The following is a 23,426-nucleotide window of genomic DNA, read 5'->3' as shown; positions in this document are numbered from 1 at the left end:
AAGTGGTGCAATGCAAGCATTGTGCCACTTTGTAAATAAGGCGCAACATTTTTGGCCTTCCAAATGGCCGTAGGCCCTCTTAAATTAGGGCCCAAATGACCTAACCTTGGCATACATTCTAGTTATTCTTTGATTTTCTAATTACCCTCATCACAATCCGCAGACCATTCAAATACCATGCCCTTCATCAAGTAACGTTAATAATGGACGAACTACAAAATCAAAATTGTTACTAAACTTGGAGTAGTATTCCGCTAGACCTAGAAACAACCTCAACTGTTCTATGTCCAATAACACAGGTGTTTTAACAATAGCCTCTGTCAAATTCTGCTTGGGGCTGACTCCTGCACCAGAAATTGTGTGTCCAAGATACTTCACTGTTCCAACCCTAAACTGGTACTACTTGCGTTTCACTGCAAGACCATTTGCTTGTAATTTATACAAGACCTTCCTCATTGTCCCATTGTGTTCTTCCTTTTTTTCCTAAAAATCAAACCTTTATGGCTTGCAAAACTTTCCTCATTATTCAACAGAAACACACAGCAGCAGATGGTAATCCAAATGGCATCCTAACAAAATGGTGTGCACCTAAAGGGGTTAAAAAAGACATCAATCTCTTGGACCTATCACTCAACATGACTTGATGAGAGGCTGAGGATAAATCCATCATGCTGAACATCTGTGTCCCATTCAAAAAGAGGAAGTTCCTCAGAAATATTGGGTAATGGTTGTCGGTCCACCCATATATATCTATTGAAATTTCTCAGACCCACGCACATGTGTATATTTTTACCCCCATCATTAGGGGATAAAACCACTGGTGCCAACCACTTCCTGCTCTCAATATCTTTCAATCACTCCAGCAGCTTTTAACCTCTCTAACTCACACTTAAGCAGCTCAATCAATTTAAGTGGCACCTTATGCACCTTGTGCACAACAGGTCAGGCCCATTTCTTTAGCTCAATTATTTGTTCAAAATTGCACAACCGCCCAATATTGTCCTCAAATACATTAGGGAATTGTGCAACTATGTCATGACCATCAATTATGTGAGAAATCATCAGAACTCGGGCAGGAGTATTAGGATTCACAGTTATACCCAGGTCCTGTTGATGTATCCACCCCAACAAATTGACCACACCTTTTAAAACATACACCTTACTAAATATTTCCCTTCCCCTGAACTTAATCCTCATGGGCACATAACCAATCAAGTTAACCACTACACCACCATAACCCTCCAAACGACTAGGATAAAAAGTGGTTGCACAGCCTGGCGCTTCTTTCATGAAATATCAACATGTTTGCAAAAATGTAAAACTCAGAAAGGTTCAAAGAGATAAAGGATTAATATGGGATGGTATGTTTTCTGGAAACTTGGTTGTGCGATGAAACACCAACAATTGATGGGTTTGTACCAGTAAATAGACCAGCACAGAAGTGTCTGCAGAGGCACCAATCGGGGGTTACTGATTTTGGCATCTACCAAGACTGCAAAAAAGGTACTACTAATAGAAGTAAAATGTAAATGAATGGTAGCTTGCAGAGTGCATCTTTATACACCAGACAAAAGATTTGACTGTATATTAATAATTAATGTCTACATTCGGATGGGGAGTGTGGAAGAGTACAGGTCTGAACCTAGGAGATTTAACCGGTTCTGTGCAGCGGACGTAACAGTTACGTCCTGCGGCACAGTGCTCGTGTGCCCAGGACGTAACCATTACGTCCTGGGCCCAGAGCTCAGAGGGAGCACTAGCGCTCCCTCTGTGGTGTTCCCTCCCACCCCCCAAAGGCAGGGATGGAAGGGGAAGCCCTTCCACCCCCGAACCCGCCTACCCTCCCGTGACGTCAGCGCACGATGGCACACTGACCTCACAGAGGCCCCCTCCCATCACGCTGGAAGCTCAGCTTCCGATCATGTGATGGGGGACCTGAGAGGCTTCAAAGGGAAGGAAATGAATTTCCTTCTCTTTGAAGTTTCTCAGAGCATTTCAAAAGCCGGATCTTAAAGCGATCCAGCTTTTGAAATACCCACTAGACACCAGGGATTTATTTATAAAACATATATCGGCATGAGGGGAGCGACCCCTTGGGCAAGGGTCGCTCCCCAGAGGGGTATTTTTTTTCAAAGCCTTTTCTGCCCCCAGGGGGGCAGAAACGTCTAGGCGCAAGGGCTAATTTTTTTTTTTTTTTAGAGGTGGGGAGCGACCCTTTAGGCAACTAGATATCTTGGAGTTTTTTTTTTACGCGAGTTTCACGCATGGGGACTGACCCCTTAGGCAAGGGTCACTCCCCTGGGGGGCAAATTATATTTAGGCCATTTCTGCCCCCCATGGGGGGCAGATTGGACTATTTTTATGAGGCCAATCTGCCCCCAAGGGGGGCAGAAACCACTAGGCACCAGGGTTTTTTTTTTGTTGTTATTTCACAGATGGTGAGCGACCACTTAGACAAGGGTCGCTCCCCTGGGGGTGGGAGGCAAATTGTATTTAGGCCATTCAGATACCACTAGACACCAGGGATCTTTATTTGTTTGTGTCAATTTCATGCAAGGGGAGCGACCCCTTAGGCAAGGGTCGTTCCCCTGGGGGGGGGGTTATTTTAGGCCATTTCTGCCCCCCTAGGGGGTAGATCAGCCTATTTTTATTAGGCCAACCAGCCCCCAAGAGGGGCAGAAACCACTAGGCACCTGGGATTTTTCTTTTTAGCCAATTTCACGAAAGAGGAGCGACCTCTTAGGCAAAGGTCGCTCCCCTGGGGGGGGGGTGGATTTATTTTAGGCCATTTCTCCTCCCCTTGGGGGCAGATCAGCCTATTTCTATTAGACCGATCTGACCCCAGAGGGGCAGAAACCACTTAGGCACCAGGGATTGGTGTGTGTGTATGTGGTTGTTTTGTTTGGTTGGCAGCCCCTTGTGCAAGGGTCGCTCCCCATGGGGGTACATTACTGTTGGCCATATCTGCCCCCTTGGGGGCAGATTGGCTTATTTTCGGAAGGCCCATCTGCCCCCAAAAAGCCCAGAAAGCCCACTAGAGACCAGGGAAGATTTTTTTTTCAAAATAAAAGGGTGGGGGTATGGCCATACCCCCACCCCAAATAAATGGGGACAAAGTTGTTCTGCCCACCAGTGGGCAGATGGGACAATTACCTCGATCCACACCCTGGGGGAGCAGAAAGTCTACTAGATGCCAGGGAATTAAAAAAAAAATAAATAGTGGGGTGATGGCTACCGACCAGTATTGGCCTGGTTATGCCCCCACCCCAACTGAAGGGGGTAACAGTCTTTCAGCTCTCCCCTGCACACTAAAATGTCTTATCCCACGGCAAGCAAGAGGACATTTGATTATTTTGGGTTTTCGTTTTACATTTGGGCCATGAGAGCTTGGCTAACTCTCTAAATCGTTCCACTTGGAATGGTGAGGGCTGCACTTTATGGACTTTGGGACTCTGCCATGTAGAAAAATCCACGAGACCTAGACACATCTGAAAATTAAACATCTGGGTGATTCCAGGGTGGTGTGCTTCATTTTCTTACACACAATGCCCTGCAAACCTCCAACTTTGCTGGAAATCACAAATTTTCCCACATTTTTGTGATGGAACCTTCCAGAATCTGCAGGAATCCACAAAATTCCTACCACCCAGCATTGTCTTGTCTATACTGATAAAAATTCTGCTGCACTTGTCAGCCTACACATGTTTTTTTTTCAAACTGCCCTTTTGGACCTGCTTTGGTTCCCCCTCAATTTCAACATGTTTTTGCCTCTTCCCTGTCACAAGCACTTGGCCCACCTACACAAGTGAGGTACCATTTTCATCGGGAGACTTGGGGGAACGCTGGGTGGAAGGAGATTTGTGGCTCCTCTCAGATTCCAGAACTTTCTGTCACCGAAATGTGAGGAAAAAGTGTTTTTTTGGCCAAATTTTGAGGTTTGCAAAGGACTCTGGGTAACAGAACGTGGGGAGAGCCCCACAAGTCACCCCATCTTGGATTCCCCTAGGTGTCTAGTTTTCAAAAGTACACAGGTTTGCTAGTTTTTCCTAGGTGAGGGCTGTGATAGAGGCCAAAATCCACAGCTAGGCACTTTGCAAAAAAACGGTCTGTTTTCTTTGGGAAAATGTAATGTGCCCATGTTGTGTTTTGGGGCATATCCTGTCATGGGCGCTAGGCCTACACACACAAGTGAGGTACCATTTTTATCGGGAGACTTGGGGGAACTCTGGGTGGAAGGAAATTTGTGGCTCCTCTCAGATTCCAGAACTTTCTGTCACTGAAATGTGAGAAAAAAGTGTTTTTTGGGGCAAATTTTGAGGTTTGCAAAGGATTATGGGTAACGGAACCTGGTGAGAGCCCCACAAGTCACCCCATCTTGGATTCCCCTAGGTGTCTAGTTTTCAAAAATACACAGGTTTGCTAGGTTTTCCTAGGTGCCGGCTGAGATAGAGGCCAAAATCCACAGCTAGGCACTATGCAAAAAAACGGTCTGTTTTCTTTGGGAAAATGTGATGTGTCCACGTTGTGTTTTGGGGCATATCCTGTCACGGCGCTAGGCCTACACACACAAGTGAGGTACCATTTTTATCGGGAGACCTGGGGGAACTCTGGGTGGAAGGAAATTTGTGGCTCCTCTCAGATTCCAGAACTTTCTGTCACCGAAATGTGAGAAAAAAGTGTTTTTTGGGGCAAATTTTGAGGTTTGCAAAGGATTCTGGGTAACAGAACCTGGTGAGAGCCCCACAAGTCACCCCATCTTGGATTCCCCTAGGTGTCTAGTTTTAAAAAATACACAGGTTTGCTAGGTTTTCCTAGGTGCCGGCTGAGATAGAGGACAAAATCCACAGTTAGGCACTTTGCAAAAAAACGGTCTGTTTTCTTTGGGAAAATGTGATGTGTCCATGTTGTGTTTTGGGGCATATCCTGTCACAGGCGCTAGGCCTACACACACAAGTGAGGTACCATTTTTATCGGGACACCTGGGGGAACTCTGGGTGGAAGGAAATTTGTGGCTCCTCTCAGATCCAGAACTTTCTGTCACCAAAAAGTGAGAAAAAAGTGTTTTTTTGGGCAACTTGAGGTTTGCAAAGGATTCTGGGTAACAGAATCTGGTGAGAGCCCCACAAGTCACCCCATCCTGGATTCCCCTAGGTGTCTAGTTTTTAAAAATACTCAGGTTTGGTAGGTTTCCCCAGGTGCCGGCTGAGCTAGAGGCCAAAATCTACAGCTAGGCACTTTGCAAGAAACACATCAGATTTCAGTGTAAAAATGTGATGTGTCCATGCTGCGTTTCCTGTCGTGAGCATTAGGCCTACCCACGCAAGTGAGGTATCATTTTTATCGGGAGACTTGGGGGAACACAGAATAGCAAAACAAGTGTTATTGACCCTTGTCTTTCTCTAAATGTTTTCCTTCCAAATGTAAGACAGCGTGTAAAAAAGACGTCTATTTGAGAAATGCCATGTAATTCACATGCTAGTATGAGCACCACGGAATGCAGAGATGTGCAAATAACCACTGCTTCTCAACACCTTATCTTGTTCCCTTTTGGAAATACAAAGGTTTTCTTGATACCTATTTCTCACGTTTTATATTTCACCAAATTAATTGCTGTGTACCCGGTATACAATTAAAACCCGTTGCAAGGTGCAACTCCTTTATTGGCTCTGCGTACCTAGAGTTCTTGATGAACTCACAAGCCCTATATATCCCAACAACCAGAAGAGTCCAGCAGACGTCACGGTATATTGCTTTTGAAAATCTGACATTGCAGGAAAAAGCTACAGAGTAAAACGTGGAGAAAAATTGCTGTTTTTTTCACCTCAATTTCAATATTTTTTTATTTCAGCTGTTATTTTCTGTAGGAACCCCTTGTAGGATCTACACAAATGACCCTTTGTTGAATTCAGAATTTTGTCTACTTTCAGAAATGTTTAGGTTTCTGGGGTCCATCAATGGTTTAACACCCATTTCTGTCACTAACTGGGAGGAGGCTGAAAGCACAAAAAATAGTAAAAATGGGGTATGTCCCAGTAAAATGCCAAACTTCTGTTGAAATATGGGGTTTTGTGATTCAAGTTTGCCTGTTCCAGAAAGGTGGGAAGATGGTAATTTTAGCACCACAAACCCTTTGTTGATACCATTTTCAGGGAAAAAAACACAAGCCTTCTTCTGCAGACCTTTTTTCCCATTGTTTTGAAAAAAACTAAATTTTCGTTGTATTTTGGCTAATTTCTTGGTCTCCTTCAGGGGAACCCACAAGCCAGGGTACCTCTAGAATCCGTAGGACGTTGGAAAAAAAGGACGCAAATTTGGAATGGGTAGCTTATGTGGAGAAAAAGGTATGAGGGCCTAAGCACGAACTGCCCCAAATAGCCAAAAAAAGGCTCGGCACAGGAGTGGAAAAGGCCTGGCAGCGAAGGGGTTAAGGAGAATGTGCAATGTATGTGTACAAACTTTCATAAAGATATGATTATATTGTTGCGAGATTTTAACCATAAATTGGACCCAAGAAAGTTGGTTACCTTATTCAGAGAGATATTGCCATCCTTTAACATCAATACTGCCAGTTTCCCAGCTAGTCCGCTAGCTACGCGTGACATTGCATTAGGAAAATTCGTGGGTTCCAAGGGTTTATTTTGTATTAATGGGTCCAGGGATCCAGACCAGCCTGCATGCCAGACATTTAAAAATGGGTTACAACTTTGCCCAATTGATTATATTTATATGCAGGCCTGGTTCTTTGATAAAATAGAGAACTTCCAGGCATTGCAAGTAGAGGGAAGTGAACACTATCCCCTGAAACTGGAAATAAACATGGGTGAAAATAGAATTAGAGAAACTGTTTTACCCATACAGATCCCCAAGCATCTCACCACCAGAATCTCGGAGGTATTTCTGATGAAATTAGCTAATTTCCAGCAGAGCCATAAGCTGACACAAACCCCCGCAAATAGTATAAAATGGCATGAAAATATAAGATTAATGAGGGTGTTCATTGCCTAAGGTAGATCGAAAGGGTAACAGGAAGATAAAGAAAAGGATCCGGGCTGCATTAGGAAAACTAGTGATTGGTTTGAAGGGGACTGTAGAACGGTAAACTCCCTGATTAGGAAAGGATCATAAAGTCTTAAGATGAAGTTTGACAAGATCTACCTCAGCCTCCAGAACATCAGGAGGGTATACAAACAATTGGTTAGAAATTGGAAAATAGCCTATAAGGAGAGCTGCTGGGAAAATCTGTTGGAAGCTATAGAAGGAAAAAAGGTAAAAAAAAGATTTGGAAGCTCATGCAGCTGGGCACAGGCAAGGAGATGGAGGCAACGAAATTTATGGTGGAAGATGAAGCATGGGTCCAATACTTAAAATAAATATATATAGTTGGACCGGAGTCCGAGAAAACAATAGCAATAGAATGGAATGGGGTGTGTGAGAACATCAGAACTCAGTGCTAGTTGAATAATTTTAAACACACCATCTCGTCACTTGTATTAACTAGATCCATTGGGCCAGAGAACCTCCCTGCCGTTATAGTCAATACCACGGCCGATTCGTGGGCACAATTCTTCTATCAGACGTTTCAAGGAATTTTAACCATGGGCCAGTTCCCAGACATATTGGAAAGGGGCTATTATTAACCCAATAAATAAGAGTGGGTGGGATACAAAGGATCCAAAAAAATTACAGGTTGATTAACCTGCTGGATGTGGGTGATAAACATTTCGCAAAATTAATCCTAGGTAGACTTAAAGAATGAGCTGGATTACATCACATTGTGCCCCACGAGCATGGGGGCTTTTAGGAAGGCCACTCTACGATAAATTACTGTTTCTGTTCATGGTCCCTTGTGCAGAAGTCTATGGATCAAAGGGACAGCTTATTTTGCTGCTTCACAGACATGTGTCACAGGGGGCATGGCTCGCTCACCTCTGTATGATAGGAAGATTCTGCATCAAATAATGGATACATAGGTTAAAAAAAGGGAGAACTAAGAGAGATTTACCTCTCCTTCACATTCTGAATTCCACACATGTAAAAAACAATATATATTTGTGTGGCAGCATTGAAAAAGAAAATGAGTATTGCTAAGACTTTACATTTTTCACTGCACAAGGCCACATTATTTTTGAAATATGCAATTAAATAAGGAATAAATGAATAAACTGTGGTGAGGTGATGCTATCAAGCATGTACCACTGTTTTAAAGATCGTAAATATACTATGGTGCATTATGCGAATGAAGTATTATGTAGTAATGGCACGTGATTGAAATGGATTTAAAGCACCTGTCTAATTCCCAATTACTCACCTGTGAACAAGGCAGCAATGCTGAAACGAGTCAGGATTACTATCTCTGCAGCCAGTTTATTATTAAGAAATAAATGTGTGGTTTGACCAGAAACTGGGGCTCCGTCCCGTGTCTTACAGCCGCCCTGCAGGCTTGGAGGGCCCCTCTTGATGGAGAGTGCATTGTTGACATGTGTATCAGGGCGCATGGGTCGCTTGCCTCTGTATGATACAAAGGATTCAGCCTCAAATAATGGATACATAGGTGAGAAAGGGAGAAGTAAGAGGGATTTACCTCATTCACGTTTCTGGATTCAATACGTGTGAGAGACAATATATATTCGTGAGCCAGCATTGAAAAGGCAAATGCGTGTTGCTTAGACTTTAAATGTTGTACTGCACTTGGCCACTTTATTTTGGAAATATCATGAACCTAAATAAGGAATACAAATTAATAAACTGTGGTGAGGTGATGCTATCAAGCAATATTAAAAGACTGCACCACCGTTTTAAAGATCGTGATGATACTATGGTACATAATGGGAATTGAAGTACTATGTGGTAACAGCATGTGATTGAAATGGATTAAATGCACCTGTCTAATTTGCAATTACTCACCTGTAAACAAGGCAGCAATGCCAAATGTGTCAGGATTGCTATCTCTGCAGCTAGTTTATTATGACATAAACGTGTGGTTTGGCAGAAATCGGGGCTTCAACACTTTGTGGATTAGTTACACAGGATACTTCGTCCCCCTGTATTGAAGCCACCCTGCAGGGTTCGAAGCCCCCTTTTGATGGGGAATGCAGTGTGGACATAAATATGAATCCAATAGTTTTTTTCCACCTCTTCCAGGACAGAAGAGGGTCACCAGCCTCATTCAAGAATGGAAGATAATGAGACAATCTTATAGATGCTATTCTATAGCAAAATTTGAAACACTCTTAAAAACAACAAATTGAAGCAACAAACTGGAGAAAAAAAAAATTCAAAGAATTAACTGTTAGACCTGACTGCCTTAGGGTGGTCTTTGCCCAAAGTTTTGCTTGTCTTGCCTCACTTTTGCTAATCTGTTTTTTTGGCCTTAGGATTCTGGGCACCTGATTGTGCCACCTACTTAAGTAGCCTTTTAAACATGTGTCAGTCCTGCCACTGCAGAGCTTGCATGTGTAGTTTCAGTGCAATGTCGGCTTGGCATTTAAAAACCCTTTCCAAGTCTTAAACTCCACTTTTATTACATATAAGTCAGGCCAGCCAATAGAGCAGGGTGCTGCATAACTAAAAGGCAAGACATACGTTTAGGTTTTAGATGTCCTGGTAGTGAAAAACTCCCAAATTCATTTTGTACTACTGTGAGGCCTACCCTTCTCAAAGGATAATATTGGGAATTCCTTAATACACATATTAAATGTAATTCTTAATTGAGAAGGAGTGGGACGGTTGTGCTTGGTGCCGATGGACTTGTAACAATAAATCCTCTTTTAATGGCAATGTTGGATTTATGATCACAATTCTGAAACTGTTTAGAAAATTGGCTCTGCTCATAAGCCCTGTGTGCATGCTACCTGCTTCCAATACACATCTGGGTTGGGTGACAGCTGATATTTGTGAATTACCTCTAGACAGGCACACACATAGGGAGCTAAGGTATGCCATTTACCTGCTGATGGCCCATCAACAGCTTGATGGGCCTTCCAGAGCTAGATGGGAGGGAGGAGCTGACACTTGCACCTGTATAGGGCTGTGCCTGCAACCCCACAAAGAACTGCATACCCCTTGTAGTGTGTCTGAAGCTAAGGCAGAAAAGGAAGGACCCGTGTGCATTTCAAAGCCCCTCTTTAAAGTCACCCCCGCTTCAAAGGCACACTGGATATAAGAACTGGACTTCTGACCCTACCAAATCGGTACACTTCTGGACCTGAGGATACTCTGCCTGGAATAAGGGCTGCTGTGTTGCTGAAAGGACAGCCACTTTGCTGGAACTCTGCTGGTCTTTGTTGAACTCCTGCTTTGCTTTGCCTGCCCTGCCACCTGCAGCCTGCTGCCTTCCTTTCCTGGGAGTGAGTAGGACTGGACCTGCATCACTTCATCCCCAGAACCAAATGACTCCATTGGCTTTCTTCCTGTGCTGAAGTATCAGGGACGTCAAAGACTTTGTTGGCCTCGGCTATAGCTTCTGGACTCTCCCAACTGTGAGTTCTATCCTGCCAAGTGGTGCCAATCCAGTCCTTGGCCCTTGGAATTGGGTTCTACAGTTGTGTCCTAAAAAAATCCAAGCATCTCTGCCAGTGCACCGATCGGAACCACTGTGACGCAGCGACACTGCGGCTGAGGATGAGGACTTCACATCACCGATTGCATGGCTCAGATTCGATACATCACCATTAGCCCCAACACATCACATCACCTTCGCATCGCCGGCTGCGTGGCTCAACAATGAAGCATCGCCTTCATCGTGAAGATTTTGATACCACACCTCTACACGTAGATCGTCATCTGCATGGCTCAATGACAGAGAACTGTGTGAATCGGACCCAATGCATTGCCTTTGCATTCTGTCCTCTGCTACTTGCATCGGAGTTTCAATGTCAACACAACCCTCCATACAAGGAACTGTTTCAGAGGGACAAGGTTGGTTCCTGAAGCCAGCCTGTACTCCAACGTGGCTGATCCGAACTTTGGATTTACCTCAGTCGAGTGCACCAGATGGCACCATTTGGCACTTTAAGCTTTTTCAGCCCTTATCTCATAGATTTTCTTTAAAAATTCAGATCTTGACTTCTACGTATTGGATATTTGTCATATTGATCTTGTTTTGTTCATTAAGTTCAGGCCTACTTTTCTAAGATTGTTTTTGTGTGGTGCTTTAACTGTTTTGTTGTTTTAAGTGTTGCACAAATACTTTGCACATTGCCTCCTAAGTTAAGCCTGCCTACTCTCTGTCAAGCTACCAGAGGGGGAGCACAGGTTAATTGAAGGTGTGTATCTGACTTACCCTGTCTAGGATTGTGGTCCCTACTTGGATAGGGTGCATACATGCCAACAAGAGACCGAGGTTCTAACATTAACTAATATAACAAGCTAACACAAAAACATCCAGCTTAGAACTGTCTCAAAGTCTAGAACTTCATCAACCCTAAAGTTACCAAATACACATCCAGGTCATTTACATAAAGAAAATTCCAGTTAAAGAGCAGGTACCTCACCTCAGAAAAAAATATTATTACTATCCTCTTGACATGTAGTTTGGGCGACTATGTAGGGAGGCACAGGATTGCGGCTTACAATGAAGCAAGCACTGTGCGATGGGCAACAAAGTAAAAAAAGTGTTGCGGCCAGTGCCAGTAAGATGTTATGGCCAATGCTGACTACCTTCCAAACAACATAGCCACTGGTGAGACCTTACTAAGCCAAGTATGCGTAAGCTCAATAGAGCTGATGATCACGCCTCAGAATGCTAAGCGCAAAAGGATACAACCATAAGGTGAGGAACTGCAGCACTCCAGAATGCTGCGGTAGTTCAAAGGAAAACCCAGCATAAAGGCAACCAATCGCCAGGTAAACAAGTATGAAAATTGAGCTGTTGATGCTTGAGCTTGTAAGAAGGTTGAAACATTGCTAAAAGCAAAACACTGGTTCTCTGGGTATCCTCAGGGCGATGGTGCAAAAGCAAAATTCTGATTAACGGTGTATCTTCAGGGGTGATGGTGCGAAGTAGCCTGCTTCCTGCAGAGACCCTTGTTGTCAATTCTGTTGTGTTACTCGAAGAGGTGACACTCTAAGCATGCCCAAGTGAAAGGATGCATCACAAAGTGCACCATCAATGTAGAATACACGATACCCAGTACAAGCAGCTCCGCCTCGTAGAGTCTACACAGCAACTGTCCCCTGAGAATTCTATCTGCTACCTTTCAGAACTTTCACTGGTGACATCAACAACATTCCCGACAAGAGCTCACAACAAACTTGATGAAGGAAATACATAAACATTTGCTGCTTATTGTCACGTGTAAGCAGGCAATGTCTACACCTCTCAAAAATGCTACACGGAACGGTATTCTTCTGTCTGTTAGGAGTCTATAATATGTACAAATCTCATCATTATTGTTTTTGGACTATAGGGTTATAGCTAGATTGAGTGTTTGGAGGTACATGAAAGAAAAGAACATAAACACGAATACCAGCTCACCAAACATATACCATGAACAATGTCCAAACACATAGGCTTGGCCTCAAGCATGAGTGCTATACTGCTAGGTAAGGTAATGAATATCGAGCAAGAAACAGTTGTTGAAAGTTCCTTACCTGCTTAAAATTCACGCTCCCATCAAGTCTGCTGTAAAATTGCAAAGCCCGGTGTGCTGGAAAATAAAGAAAGGATCAGAAACTTGGGGATATCTAAGGATGAAATTGAGTCAGCCTCATTCACTTGCTGCAACCATCCCTGTGATTTAACTGGACTATCTTTAATGTGTAAGTTCCTGTTTGTGTTTGAATACTGTTTTCTGTTTTTTACTATAAGCAGTATCTCGCTAGCGCTGCTTCATTGGAAATATCAAAGAAAGTGATCCTCCGCATGTATATTCGACCTCTCCTCCTCATATAGTTGTCGCCAAACTGAGGCCAAAGAGATAAAGGCATTCACCCACATGATAAAAAAAGGTCGTGTAGTGGCTTGCATTTTTATGTAGCCAGGGGCGTGTTTGGTGGGTCGATGGTGTTCTGATTTTCACCTGATGAGGGGGTGGTGGAATAATAGCTGTTGATGTCCCATCCCTTTCTTTGGTCAGTGAGTTGAATTGAAATGGAGCCATGTAGTTCTATGTATAGTCCACTCAGTATGATTATTTTACGCCAATGTTATGTGGCTGTATGTGTGACTATATCTTTTAGAATAAATTGCTACCTGTGTAGGTGTGTACTTGTAATGAATGTGCTGGCCCAGTTTGTGCTTGTTTTTCTGCCCTTGGTGTTGATAGTGCTATCAGAGTCAGACTGGGACAGAAAATAGGCCCAGGCACCGAAATACAAATGTTCCCCATTTGTGAATTAGGTAGCTAAAAAAAGTGACCTAGGGTTGAAAATTGGGGCAGTTCTGAACTTTTAAAGACACACTTTATAAATGTTTTGGAAGGTATGGAAGACTACATGGATTTGTGCTTGCTGCAGGCATTATTAGTGGGGACCTCAACAGTAAAGATCCGCTCACCAGACCATAAAACAGGCCTACTAACAGCCAAAAATCAGACCAGCCATTTGGGTGCTACCTGATTGCATTACAGGCCATTCTGACCATGAGTGTTGCTCCCTAAGTATGATTCCACTTCAGTACATGTGAGTGGTTACGCATTATGTTGACATGTTAATGATTGGTAACGCGCAGCTCTTACTATGAAGGGTGTCCTGGTGGCAAAGGATTAACATAATGAAAATGTTGTCACCAGTGAGCACTGAAAAAAGAGTGCTGTCTTCATAGATTTTATGAAGTTCAGATGATCCAATATGAGTCTGAAAGAGATTGGGAGAGCTGTTGACAAATGTTCTGCCTTTTACTGAAATGAGTGGCAGTCCGGGCATTCCTTCCTACGCTGGACTGACTGAAAGGGCAGCTTGAAGGAACCTGGGAGGAGTATATTGCATTAATTTTGCTTGTGTAAAATAGGTCCACGTGATGGAAAGCATGATGAGTTAGATAGAGTGTCTATTATTTGTTCAATAGGAAGTCAATAAAGGTGAGCTCTAAAAGGTGAAATGAGATCATCCTGGGAAGTTGAAACTACTGGACAATGGCCAGTTTGGACCCATATTCCTCGAGTGGTTTGTGAATCATATTGAACATCTTAGGGTGCCCTTTATCCAGCTAACAGTGGGGGTTGTACAGTTTTTTGCAGAAGGTAGTCTGAATATTAGCCAGTAATTAAATCACAGTTTCCGACCTATAGCATTACAGTTCTAGATTCATTTTGTATAGTCACCACAGAATCTGAAATTAATGACAGATTAGTGGAGAATGAAGAACTTTTAGTCTTTCTGAGCTGAGAATTTGATTTAAGGTGCCTCCATTTAGGCCAGAGGTCTTCAAAACTGTGCGTGACATGCTCTCTGAGTGTGTGCAAATGTATGCCAAGGGGGCACGAGGCTCTGGCAAAGAGGAACACTTAAAATGACCATTCAATTGGCCTCCTAGCATCTTATAGCACAGATCAAACCTACTACATTTATTTATCAAGAGACTACAAAATGGACCTTTAAATTGGCATGTTGAAATTTGTACTATACATTGAAGGACCCTAGCATTGAGGTCACACGTTAGTTTTGGTATAGTGTTGGAGTGGCTTTCAACTAATCCAGTGGGATGCAAAATCTATGTTGAAGGGTGAACAGGCCATACATAGGGCCAGATTTACTAAATTTTCACTCAACACAGAGCAGCAGCCATAAATGCTGTGCTGAGTTGTGTGAGAAGGATAGAGCAGGAATGCGCCATATCTACAGAGATATGGCTCTCCCCTCCCCTCTTCCTGCTGCCAAGTGCCACACGCACACACACACACACACACACACCAACACCTTTTGCACTATAGTGCAAGGGTGTGTGCTTGAGTCTAGCATAGGTTTTGTACTGGAAGTGTTCCCTTCCAGCACAAAATACTATGCCTAGCCAACTTTTAAAACTGTTCCTCCTTTCTATGTGTACTGTACAGGAAAAGAAAGGAGAAATGAAAACATTTCTCCTTTTAACAACTGCTTTCAAATGGCATTCATTTTTGATGCAAAACCCTGCCCAAAATTTTTGATAGATAGGGTTTTGCGTCAAAAACCTTGGATGGTTGCATAGGAAAGCCCCTTTGATGCTAGATAATGCAAAACAGTGCTTTGCTCTACTTTGTATTACTTTTAGGCAATTGCCAAGTTTTGTGCTGGAAAGTAAATAACAAAAAAATATTTTGTGCTGATTTGCGTCACTTTTGTGTCACAAAAACAGCGCAAAATATTGATAAATGTTGCCCACACCCTTTTTGAGTCTTTTTGTGTGTTTGCACAATTGTTTCTCTTCATCAGTAAACATGCTGCTTCAGAAATATATTTGGCAGAAAAAATGGTAGAGGTAATAGTCAAGTTTTGCTCCACTTATCTGGTATTGTAAATATACTGTGGAATGGCATGTTTGCAAGTACGCACATTTACAATGTGTAGTGGTAAAGGACCCATAAGGTTGCCTGTTCACATTCATTTTGATACAATGTGCAAGGCCTGATTTATCAACACTTTTCACTGGTGCAAATTTACTAAACGAAATGCAAACTAGTGCAAAGTTTTGATAGATACTTATTTTCGACCCTAAAAGTAACACAAATAGTGCTTTGTGCTACTTTCTGTTAAGGTGTGTCTCCTAGGTTGAAAACAGGTTCTTCGGTGCTTTCACCTATGGCTTATGAGGCAAAGCCCTATCTACTAACAATGGCAAACTACTTTACACCAAAAAATGCTTCCTAAAGGTAGCTGCTAACAAGGAGAAATGTTTTTATTCTCCTAACGTTTCACACATTTTGAGTGTTGCACTGTGCAGCACGCAAACAGTATGAGAAACTATTTATAATATGTTTAAATTTAGAATCTTGCACTGGAAGGTTAGCACGGGTGTTTAATAGGAGCATTGTGGCTCCTCCCTTCAATTATTGACAGAGATTAACAAGCACGAAGACCCAGACGAAAGAGCAGAGTTGTCGACATGCAGTGGTCCAGCACCTCTGTATGTGTTTGAGGATGGGCGGTGGGCATATTCTTCGGCAGTCCTCGGCCTCCGATGATGAGTGCGGTCAGTCTCTCTGGTCCACCCGCTGCAATGCAACATTGTTTTTCTCTCCTTACCTGCTTGCCCAGACCTGATAAACTCTTCCTAACCTATGATGAGCTGGGAAAAGTTGTGAGCAGAGGTGCCACGTCACACTTGAGCAGCCATAATGTCTGCGATAGGGCTTTCAACGACCTTGTCCTGCGTAAGGGTAATTGTATAGGCAAAATTCAATCTCTTGGTGCTTACATCCAGAGCTAAGCCTTGTCACATAGCAGGCAGCGGGTCCGAGGAGGATAGGGATTGGGAGGAGGGGTGCATGGTCAAGGATGGGGGGATCAGTGGATCAAGCAAGGCTCTGGATGCCTGGAACACTATAGCTGGAAGTTGGAACTGTGTAAGTAGGCCGCCCCCTGTTGGGGGCATTATTGTTTTAAAAAAAATGTCTGGCTTCTCCTGGGGGCGATCGCGCCTCCCAGGGACTAAAATGTTTTTGTTTTTTTAAACAAAATGGCAGGGTCGGCCCTCCTCACACGGTCCGACCCCCTAGGGAGGCAATCTATAGTTTAAAAAAATAATGTTTTCACATGGGGGATATTTAAAAAAAATGAAAATGTCGGGGTCAGCCCTCCTGACACGGGCTGACCCCCCTATTGGGGCAAATATATATATATTTATACATGTATGGTTTGCCTTAGGTTCGAGGGTGGGGGTGGATCAATAGATTAAGCAAGGCTATGGATGCCTGAAACACTATAGCCAGAAGTTGGAACTCTTGAAACTCCAGATTTTGATGGTAAATCCTGACAGCACAGGTATATTTCTTTTTTTTTTTTAAAAGCTGACTTATGACCTTTAATTTATGGTAAGTCAATTTGCTAATCATTTTGTCCTGTAACAATGCCTAGAAACCAGTCAAATTGTTGAAGTGTGGTATTATTTTATGAAGAAACCTACAAATTAGTGTTCTAAGTGAATCCCCATACGAGTTTGTAATTAACTACGAAACCCATCTTCTGCATTCAGGGAACGTTTCTCAGGCATCTGATTGGGCAGCTGTTTTCTGAGAGCTGCATGTGTCAGACTGAAGCATTTTAAGCTACTTTGGGGGTCATTCTGATCCTGGTGGTAAAATCCGCCAGGGCCAACGACCGCGGGAGCACCGCCAACAGGCTGGCGGTGCTCCCATGGGCATTCTGACCGCGGCGCTACAGCCGCGGTCAGAAACGGAAAACCGGCGGTGTACCGCCGGTTTCCCGCTGCCCTGGGGAATCCTCCATGGTGGCGCAGCTTGCTGCGCCGCCATGGGGATTCCGACCCCCACACCGCCATCCTGTTCCTGGCGGTTGTGGCCGCCGGGAACAGAATGGCGGTAAGGGGTGTCGTGGGGCCCCTGGGGGCCCCTGCAGTGCCCATGCCAATGGCATGAGCACTGCAGGGGCCCCCGTAACAGGGCCCCACAAAGATTTTCAGTGTCTGCCATGCAGACACTGAAAAATCACGACGGGTGCAACTGCACCCGTCGCACCCCTTCCACTCCGCCGGCTCCATTCGGAGCCGGCATCCCCATGGAAGGGTGTTTCCCGCTGGGCTGGCGGGCGGCCTTCTGGCGGTCGCCCGCCAGCCCAGCGGGAAACCCAGAATACCCGCGGCGGTCTTTTGACCGCGCAGCGGTATTCTGGCGGTCCCAGCCAGGCCGGCGGCATCCGCCGCCGGCCGGGGTCAGAATGACCCCCTTTGTGTCACCATCATTGTTTAGCAAACAATTGTCCCTCAGTATGGTAGCCATACTGTTACAATAGGTCTGCCTTCCTCGCAGGCTAAATATTCAATTTAGTGATAGAGGAATACAGACAATCATTTCCTTCAAAGCAAGGCAAGCATATTAGCCATGGAGGCTTCTCTTAGATCTACTTCAAAGTTGTTTTTTGTTAAAAGTATGTTAATTGATACAGCAGAGGGCTCCACCAAGTGCCTTGTCTCATTGGTGGATACATTATTAGGGTTTTTTCAGGACGGACACTGTGAGATGAATTATAAGAGCTTAAGCTTGTAGGTTTTTATGAATTAGGATATAGTTCCTGCTAGTCCAGGCACAAGTCATAAAAAAAAGAAGTGGGGGGTCTTACCAAGTTAGGCAGATGCAAGTGACATCACCAGAGACGTTTCTTCTGCAGTGACTGTGGGGCGTCGCACTCATGGCTGAGGCAGCAGATGAAAAATAAAATGAAAGCTTGCTTCGTTTTATTTTTCATCACTTTTCTCCTCAGTTTTTGCTCTTTCTACGTGTGCTGCATTTTGCCATCATCTCTCCATAGCCCCCCTCACACATACATTTCATTTGTTTTAAAGGGCAGGTACACCCTGGCTTTACTAATCCACGCAGCTAAATATATATTTATCCTTTGCTTAGTCAGGACTCTGATGAGGACAGAGACATGAACGGGTAAGGAAAGCTTATGGTAGGTGTGCTTTCACAGGGATATTGCACAGGTTGAAGGCAGATAGTAAAGGTAGCACAGATGCACATCATCTACGCCAATTAATTCAAACCCACTGGTGCCACCCCAGCACTGAAGGACAATGACACATATGGGTTTGTGTTTGACCTGCTTGCCATGTTCATCTTCCATCAGAACTTAGTTCATGTTCAATTTGTTGTATGGTAAGTGCGTTACAGTCACAGCACTGCACATAATATTGGCTGGGACATATGCTACGGTCTCATGGACTACCCTGTGTGCCAAACACTACCCTTTGTCATAGTCTATGACTTTCTATGAACATTGTGAAAATTCCCCAGTATGTCTGCCTAAGTTTCAAAGATAAATATGTTCGCTCAGTTTGTGTAATGTCCTTCCAAGGCATACTCAGACATCCCCAACTTGCATCCACAAACTGGAAGGAGTTGGATTTAGCACAGCGAGTGCAGCAATGCATGTCAATGGATGTCATGGAAGTCATTAGAAAAGGTTCCTGTTAGAAATGGGGTCTTTGGTTGGCAGTCAGGTTACCCCCTGTCAAGCAAGGACCCTCTCTCTAGTCAGGGTAAGTCACACACAATCCAAATTATCCTGTGCCCACCCTCTGGTAGCTTGGCACTGAGCAGTCAGGCTTAACTTAGAAGACAATGTGTAAAGTATTTGTGTTAGAAATCATGCAATAACACAATATAAACACCACAAAAATACACCACACAGATTTAGAAAAATATAGAATATTTATCGGATTAAACGCAGGTAAAAAAACGATCAAGATTTGACAAATACATGTTGAAATATAATTTTAGAAAAGGATAAAAGAGTCTTAAGTTCTTAAAAAGCAATAATCGTCTCTTGCAATTCCAAAGTACCTGATTTGCGTCTAAATTATCCGCAAGGGACCGCTGAGGAAGAGATGCATGGAAAACGGGGAGATGTGCGACAGTTTCTCCGGGTGCACATGGACGATGTGTCAATGCTTTTCCGAGCAGCAAGGGCTTTGCGTTCATTTCCGGCACACAGGCTTGGGTCCTCTTCAGGTTGCGGGGTATTTGGATGCCCCTGGGACGATGCAGAGAAATCCTGGGCATGCAGGACGAGGTCACAGGAGCTGCGTCGATCCGGTGGGCGATGAAGAAAATGTCTGTCGCACGGCAGGAGCTGCGTTGATTCCTCTTCACAGGAAGTCAGGCTGCGTTGTTCTTACTCAGCAGTGCATCGATCCAGGGGGCCATGCGTCGAAGTTCCAGTTGCAATGCTGTTACTGCATCGATCTCCACTCGGGGAGCTGGGCTGCGTCATTCCAGTTTGATGTGTGGTGATTTTCTCACTGCGGTACAGGCAGTGTCGATCCCGGGAGGCTGTGCGTCGATTTTTGCCGCACAAAGAGTTCTTTGAAGAAATTAAGGCCCTCATTACAACAGTGGTGGTAAATGCCGCTTACCGCCGTGCAGAAGACCGCCAACACACAGCCGCGGCCCCGGAATTCTGCCACAGCTATTACGACCCACAGCACGGAACCTGCCAAAATCTAGACACCCACACAAGTCCGCCACACCAAAGGTCAGTGATAAACTGGAGATAACAAAACCTCCACCGTCACGCCAACAGGAATTTGCCCACACTATCACGACCCACGAATCCACACGGCCGTCTTTCAACTGCGGTATTCCATTGGCGGTACACACCGCTGCGCTCAAAATAAACATATAGTTACAAAACACAACCACATTCGACAATTCCAAATACACACACCTGATACACATACACACACTACTCCCACACACCCAATACAATATAAAACACCCGCCCACATCACCCACAAACCCTTACTACCAAACATTTAGATGAAGGCCAGAGAGACAGCACAGCAAAGACAACACCAGCATACAGAGGCGCACACCACCATCACACATACACATCCACGCACAAAACACCACACACCCCTAAACATCACAACACACACCACCTCACACATCACCCACACCATCCCATGGCACCGCAAAGACACCCCAGGTTTTCTGAGGAGGAGCTCAGGGTCATGGTGGAGGAAATCATCCGGGTAGAGCCACAGCTATTCGGACCACAGGTGCAGCACACCACCATAGCTAGGAAGATGGAGCTATGGCGCAGAATCGTGGACAGGGTCAACGTAGTGGGACAGCACCCAAGAACACAGGATGACATCAGGAAGAGGTGGAACGACCTACGGGGGATGGTGCGTTCCGTGGTCTCAAGACACCACATCGCAATTCAGAGGACTGGTGGAGGACCCCCACCTCCTCCCCCACAACTAACAACATGGGAGGAGCAGGTCTTGGCTATACTGCATCCTGAGGGCCTCGCAGGAGTAGCAGGAGGAATGGACTCTGGTAAGTAAAATCTTAACTATTACATCCCCCACCCTACCTGCATACTATCACATATCCCCACCCTCACCCTCACCCCATCACTCCAGCTCCTCACATATGTCCCACTATCACAAACCACACATCCCAACACCAAGCCCTGCATGCAACAACAAAGCATGAACACCCATTACCAATGCATGGCCACTACACATACCCACACAGAACCCTAAACAATTAGCACACAAGGTCCTACATAGGAATGCAAGCACTGGGGTACGAGGTCACCCATCCATTGCACATCATGGCACACACAGATACTAGAAACTATGCATTTACACCCTTGCAGGACCCCTACCCAACGTCACCGGACAGGAGGTTCCAGACATGTCCACTTCACCCACAGAAGAGGCCCACAGTGATGACAGCAGCTCTGTCCAACTGGATGTAGATGACCAGCCTGGCCCACCTGGGACCTCGGGACAGTCGGTTCCCCTCACACTGGCACAAGCCACAACAGAGCCTCCCCACTCTGGAAACACCAGCACAGCACCCACCCAGCGGGCCCACACCCCTGTCCCCAGGACACGTCAAGCAGCAGTGTGTCCACCACTACAGGGAACCCAGGCTAACCCACCACCCCAAGAACAGCAGGGACCTGGGGGCAGTGGCAGTGGGCACACGGTTCAGGGGAGAGAGGCCCAGGAACACAGGGGAACTGGGAGGGCTGCTGTGCAACAGGGGGAGGACAGGCCCAGTGAACCCTCTCTCCACGAGGCCCTCTCCAACATCATGGGAGCCTACCATAATTCCCAGGAGACGATGGCAATGGTACTGGCCAAGTTTCAGGAGATGCAGCGGCTGCAGGAGGAACAGTAGTTGGGGTTCAGGGAGGAACTCAAATCCATCAATACCACCCTGTGCACCATTGTAGGGGTGCTGAAGGAACTCGTGAACACCAGGAGGGACACTGTGGTACAAAAAGGGGCTCCTGACACTAGCCTGGACGATGAACTGCCCGCCACCACTGCCGGTGCCAGTGGACAGGAGGCACCGCCACAGGACCATGACACCAGCACCCCACCCCCTGCAGATGGAGAACCACCCCGCAAACGGTCCCTGAGATCCAGGACAAAGACAGAGAACAATGCCAAGACCCCCGCCAAGAAATGAGACCACCCTGATTGTCATCCTTCTGTCCCACTTTGTCACCCTGTCCATCCTTAAACTGCCCCAGCTCCACTTCCTATGCCCCTTTGGACAATGCACTTGTATAGACTGGACTCTGCCATGGGCATTCCTCCACCATAACCCCTGACCATTTTACAACCCCTTCCAATATTTAGCACTTAAATAAACACCCTTAAATGACAAAACTATCTGGAGTCAGTCTGTGCTTTCACAAATGTGTATTTGCAATAACTGAGGGAAATAGCAATGTCCATTCTATTGTCAACATACTTATGTCACACAGCTCTAGTCCATGAGGTTACATAGCACAGATCACACAGTGGGACCCACATCTGTGAAATTGAAAGGGAAAGTGACAAATCAGGGTCCATACACTGGGTGAAAGTGACAGACAGATGAGAGGTAGAACAATTGTATCAGATGTAGGAGGCAGTGATGTCTTCTTACCTGTGTCTCACTGGAAGTATTGATGGATCACAGTGCTTCTGTTGTCTATGTCTCTTCTTCTGCCTCCTCTTCTTCACTGTCCACAGGCTCCACAGCTGCCACAACACCTCCATCTGGACCATCCTCCCTCAGAAAAGGCACCTGTCGTCGCAAAGCCAAGTTGTGCAGCATACAGCAGGCCACGATGATCTGGCACACCTTCTTTGGTGAGTAGTAGAGGGAACCACCTGTCATATGGAGGCACCATAACCTGGCCTTCAGGAGGCCGAAGGTCCTCTCTGTAACCCTCCTAGTTCACCCATGTGCCTCATTGTAGCGTTCCTCTGCCCTTGTCCTGGGATTCCTCACTGGGGTCAGTAGCCATGACAGGTTGGGGTACCCAGAGTCACCTGCAAATGTTGAGGGACAACTGTTAGACACACACTAACCCTTAGGGACAACCCCAGACCCAGACAACTATTCACATGGTATTGGTTCCTATCCTCACCTAATGGCCACACACGGTGCCTCTGGAGTTGGCCCATCACGTAAGGGATGCTGCTATTCCTTAGAATGTTAGCGTCATACACTGAGCCAGGAAACTTGGCGTTCACATGGGAGATGTACTGGTCAGCCAAACACTCCATCTGCACATTCATGGAATGGTAACTCTTCCAGTTTCGGTACACCTGTTCACTAGTGCGGGGGGCACCTGTGATGTTGGGGATATGTCCCAGGGCATAGAAGTCACCTTTCACTGTAGGCAAATCCTCCACCTGAGGGAAAGCGATGTAGCTCCGCATGTGTTCAGCAGGGCAGAAAACACTTTGGACAACACGTTGGAGAACATAGGCTGGGACATCCCTGATGCTATGACCACTGTCGTTTGAAAAGACCCAC

The 23,426-nt window shown here is 45.2% G+C and overlaps 1 protein-coding gene across 2 annotated transcripts in view; it reads right to left on the bottom strand.

Annotated features, from left to right (window-relative positions):
* The window catches only part of GPLD1 (glycosylphosphatidylinositol specific phospholipase D1), an 833,365-nt gene that overhangs the window by 724,367 nt on the left and 85,572 nt on the right, over positions 1-23,426 (bottom strand). For both annotated transcript variants that reach the window (XM_069218887.1, XM_069218885.1), the window contains exon 2: positions 12,592-12,647. In XM_069218887.1, coding sequence (XP_069074988.1) covers positions 12,592-12,647 — 56 coding nt within the window. The remainder of the gene's footprint in view (positions 1-12,591; positions 12,648-23,426) is intronic.

Source organism: Pleurodeles waltl, chromosome 2_2 (genome assembly GCF_031143425.1).
Source record: "Pleurodeles waltl isolate 20211129_DDA chromosome 2_2, aPleWal1.hap1.20221129, whole genome shotgun sequence".
NCBI lineage: Eukaryota > Metazoa > Chordata > Amphibia > Caudata > Salamandridae > Pleurodeles > Pleurodeles waltl.
Note: the sequence above shows the minus strand (reverse complement) of the source record. Positions and strands in the feature narration are given on the sequence as shown.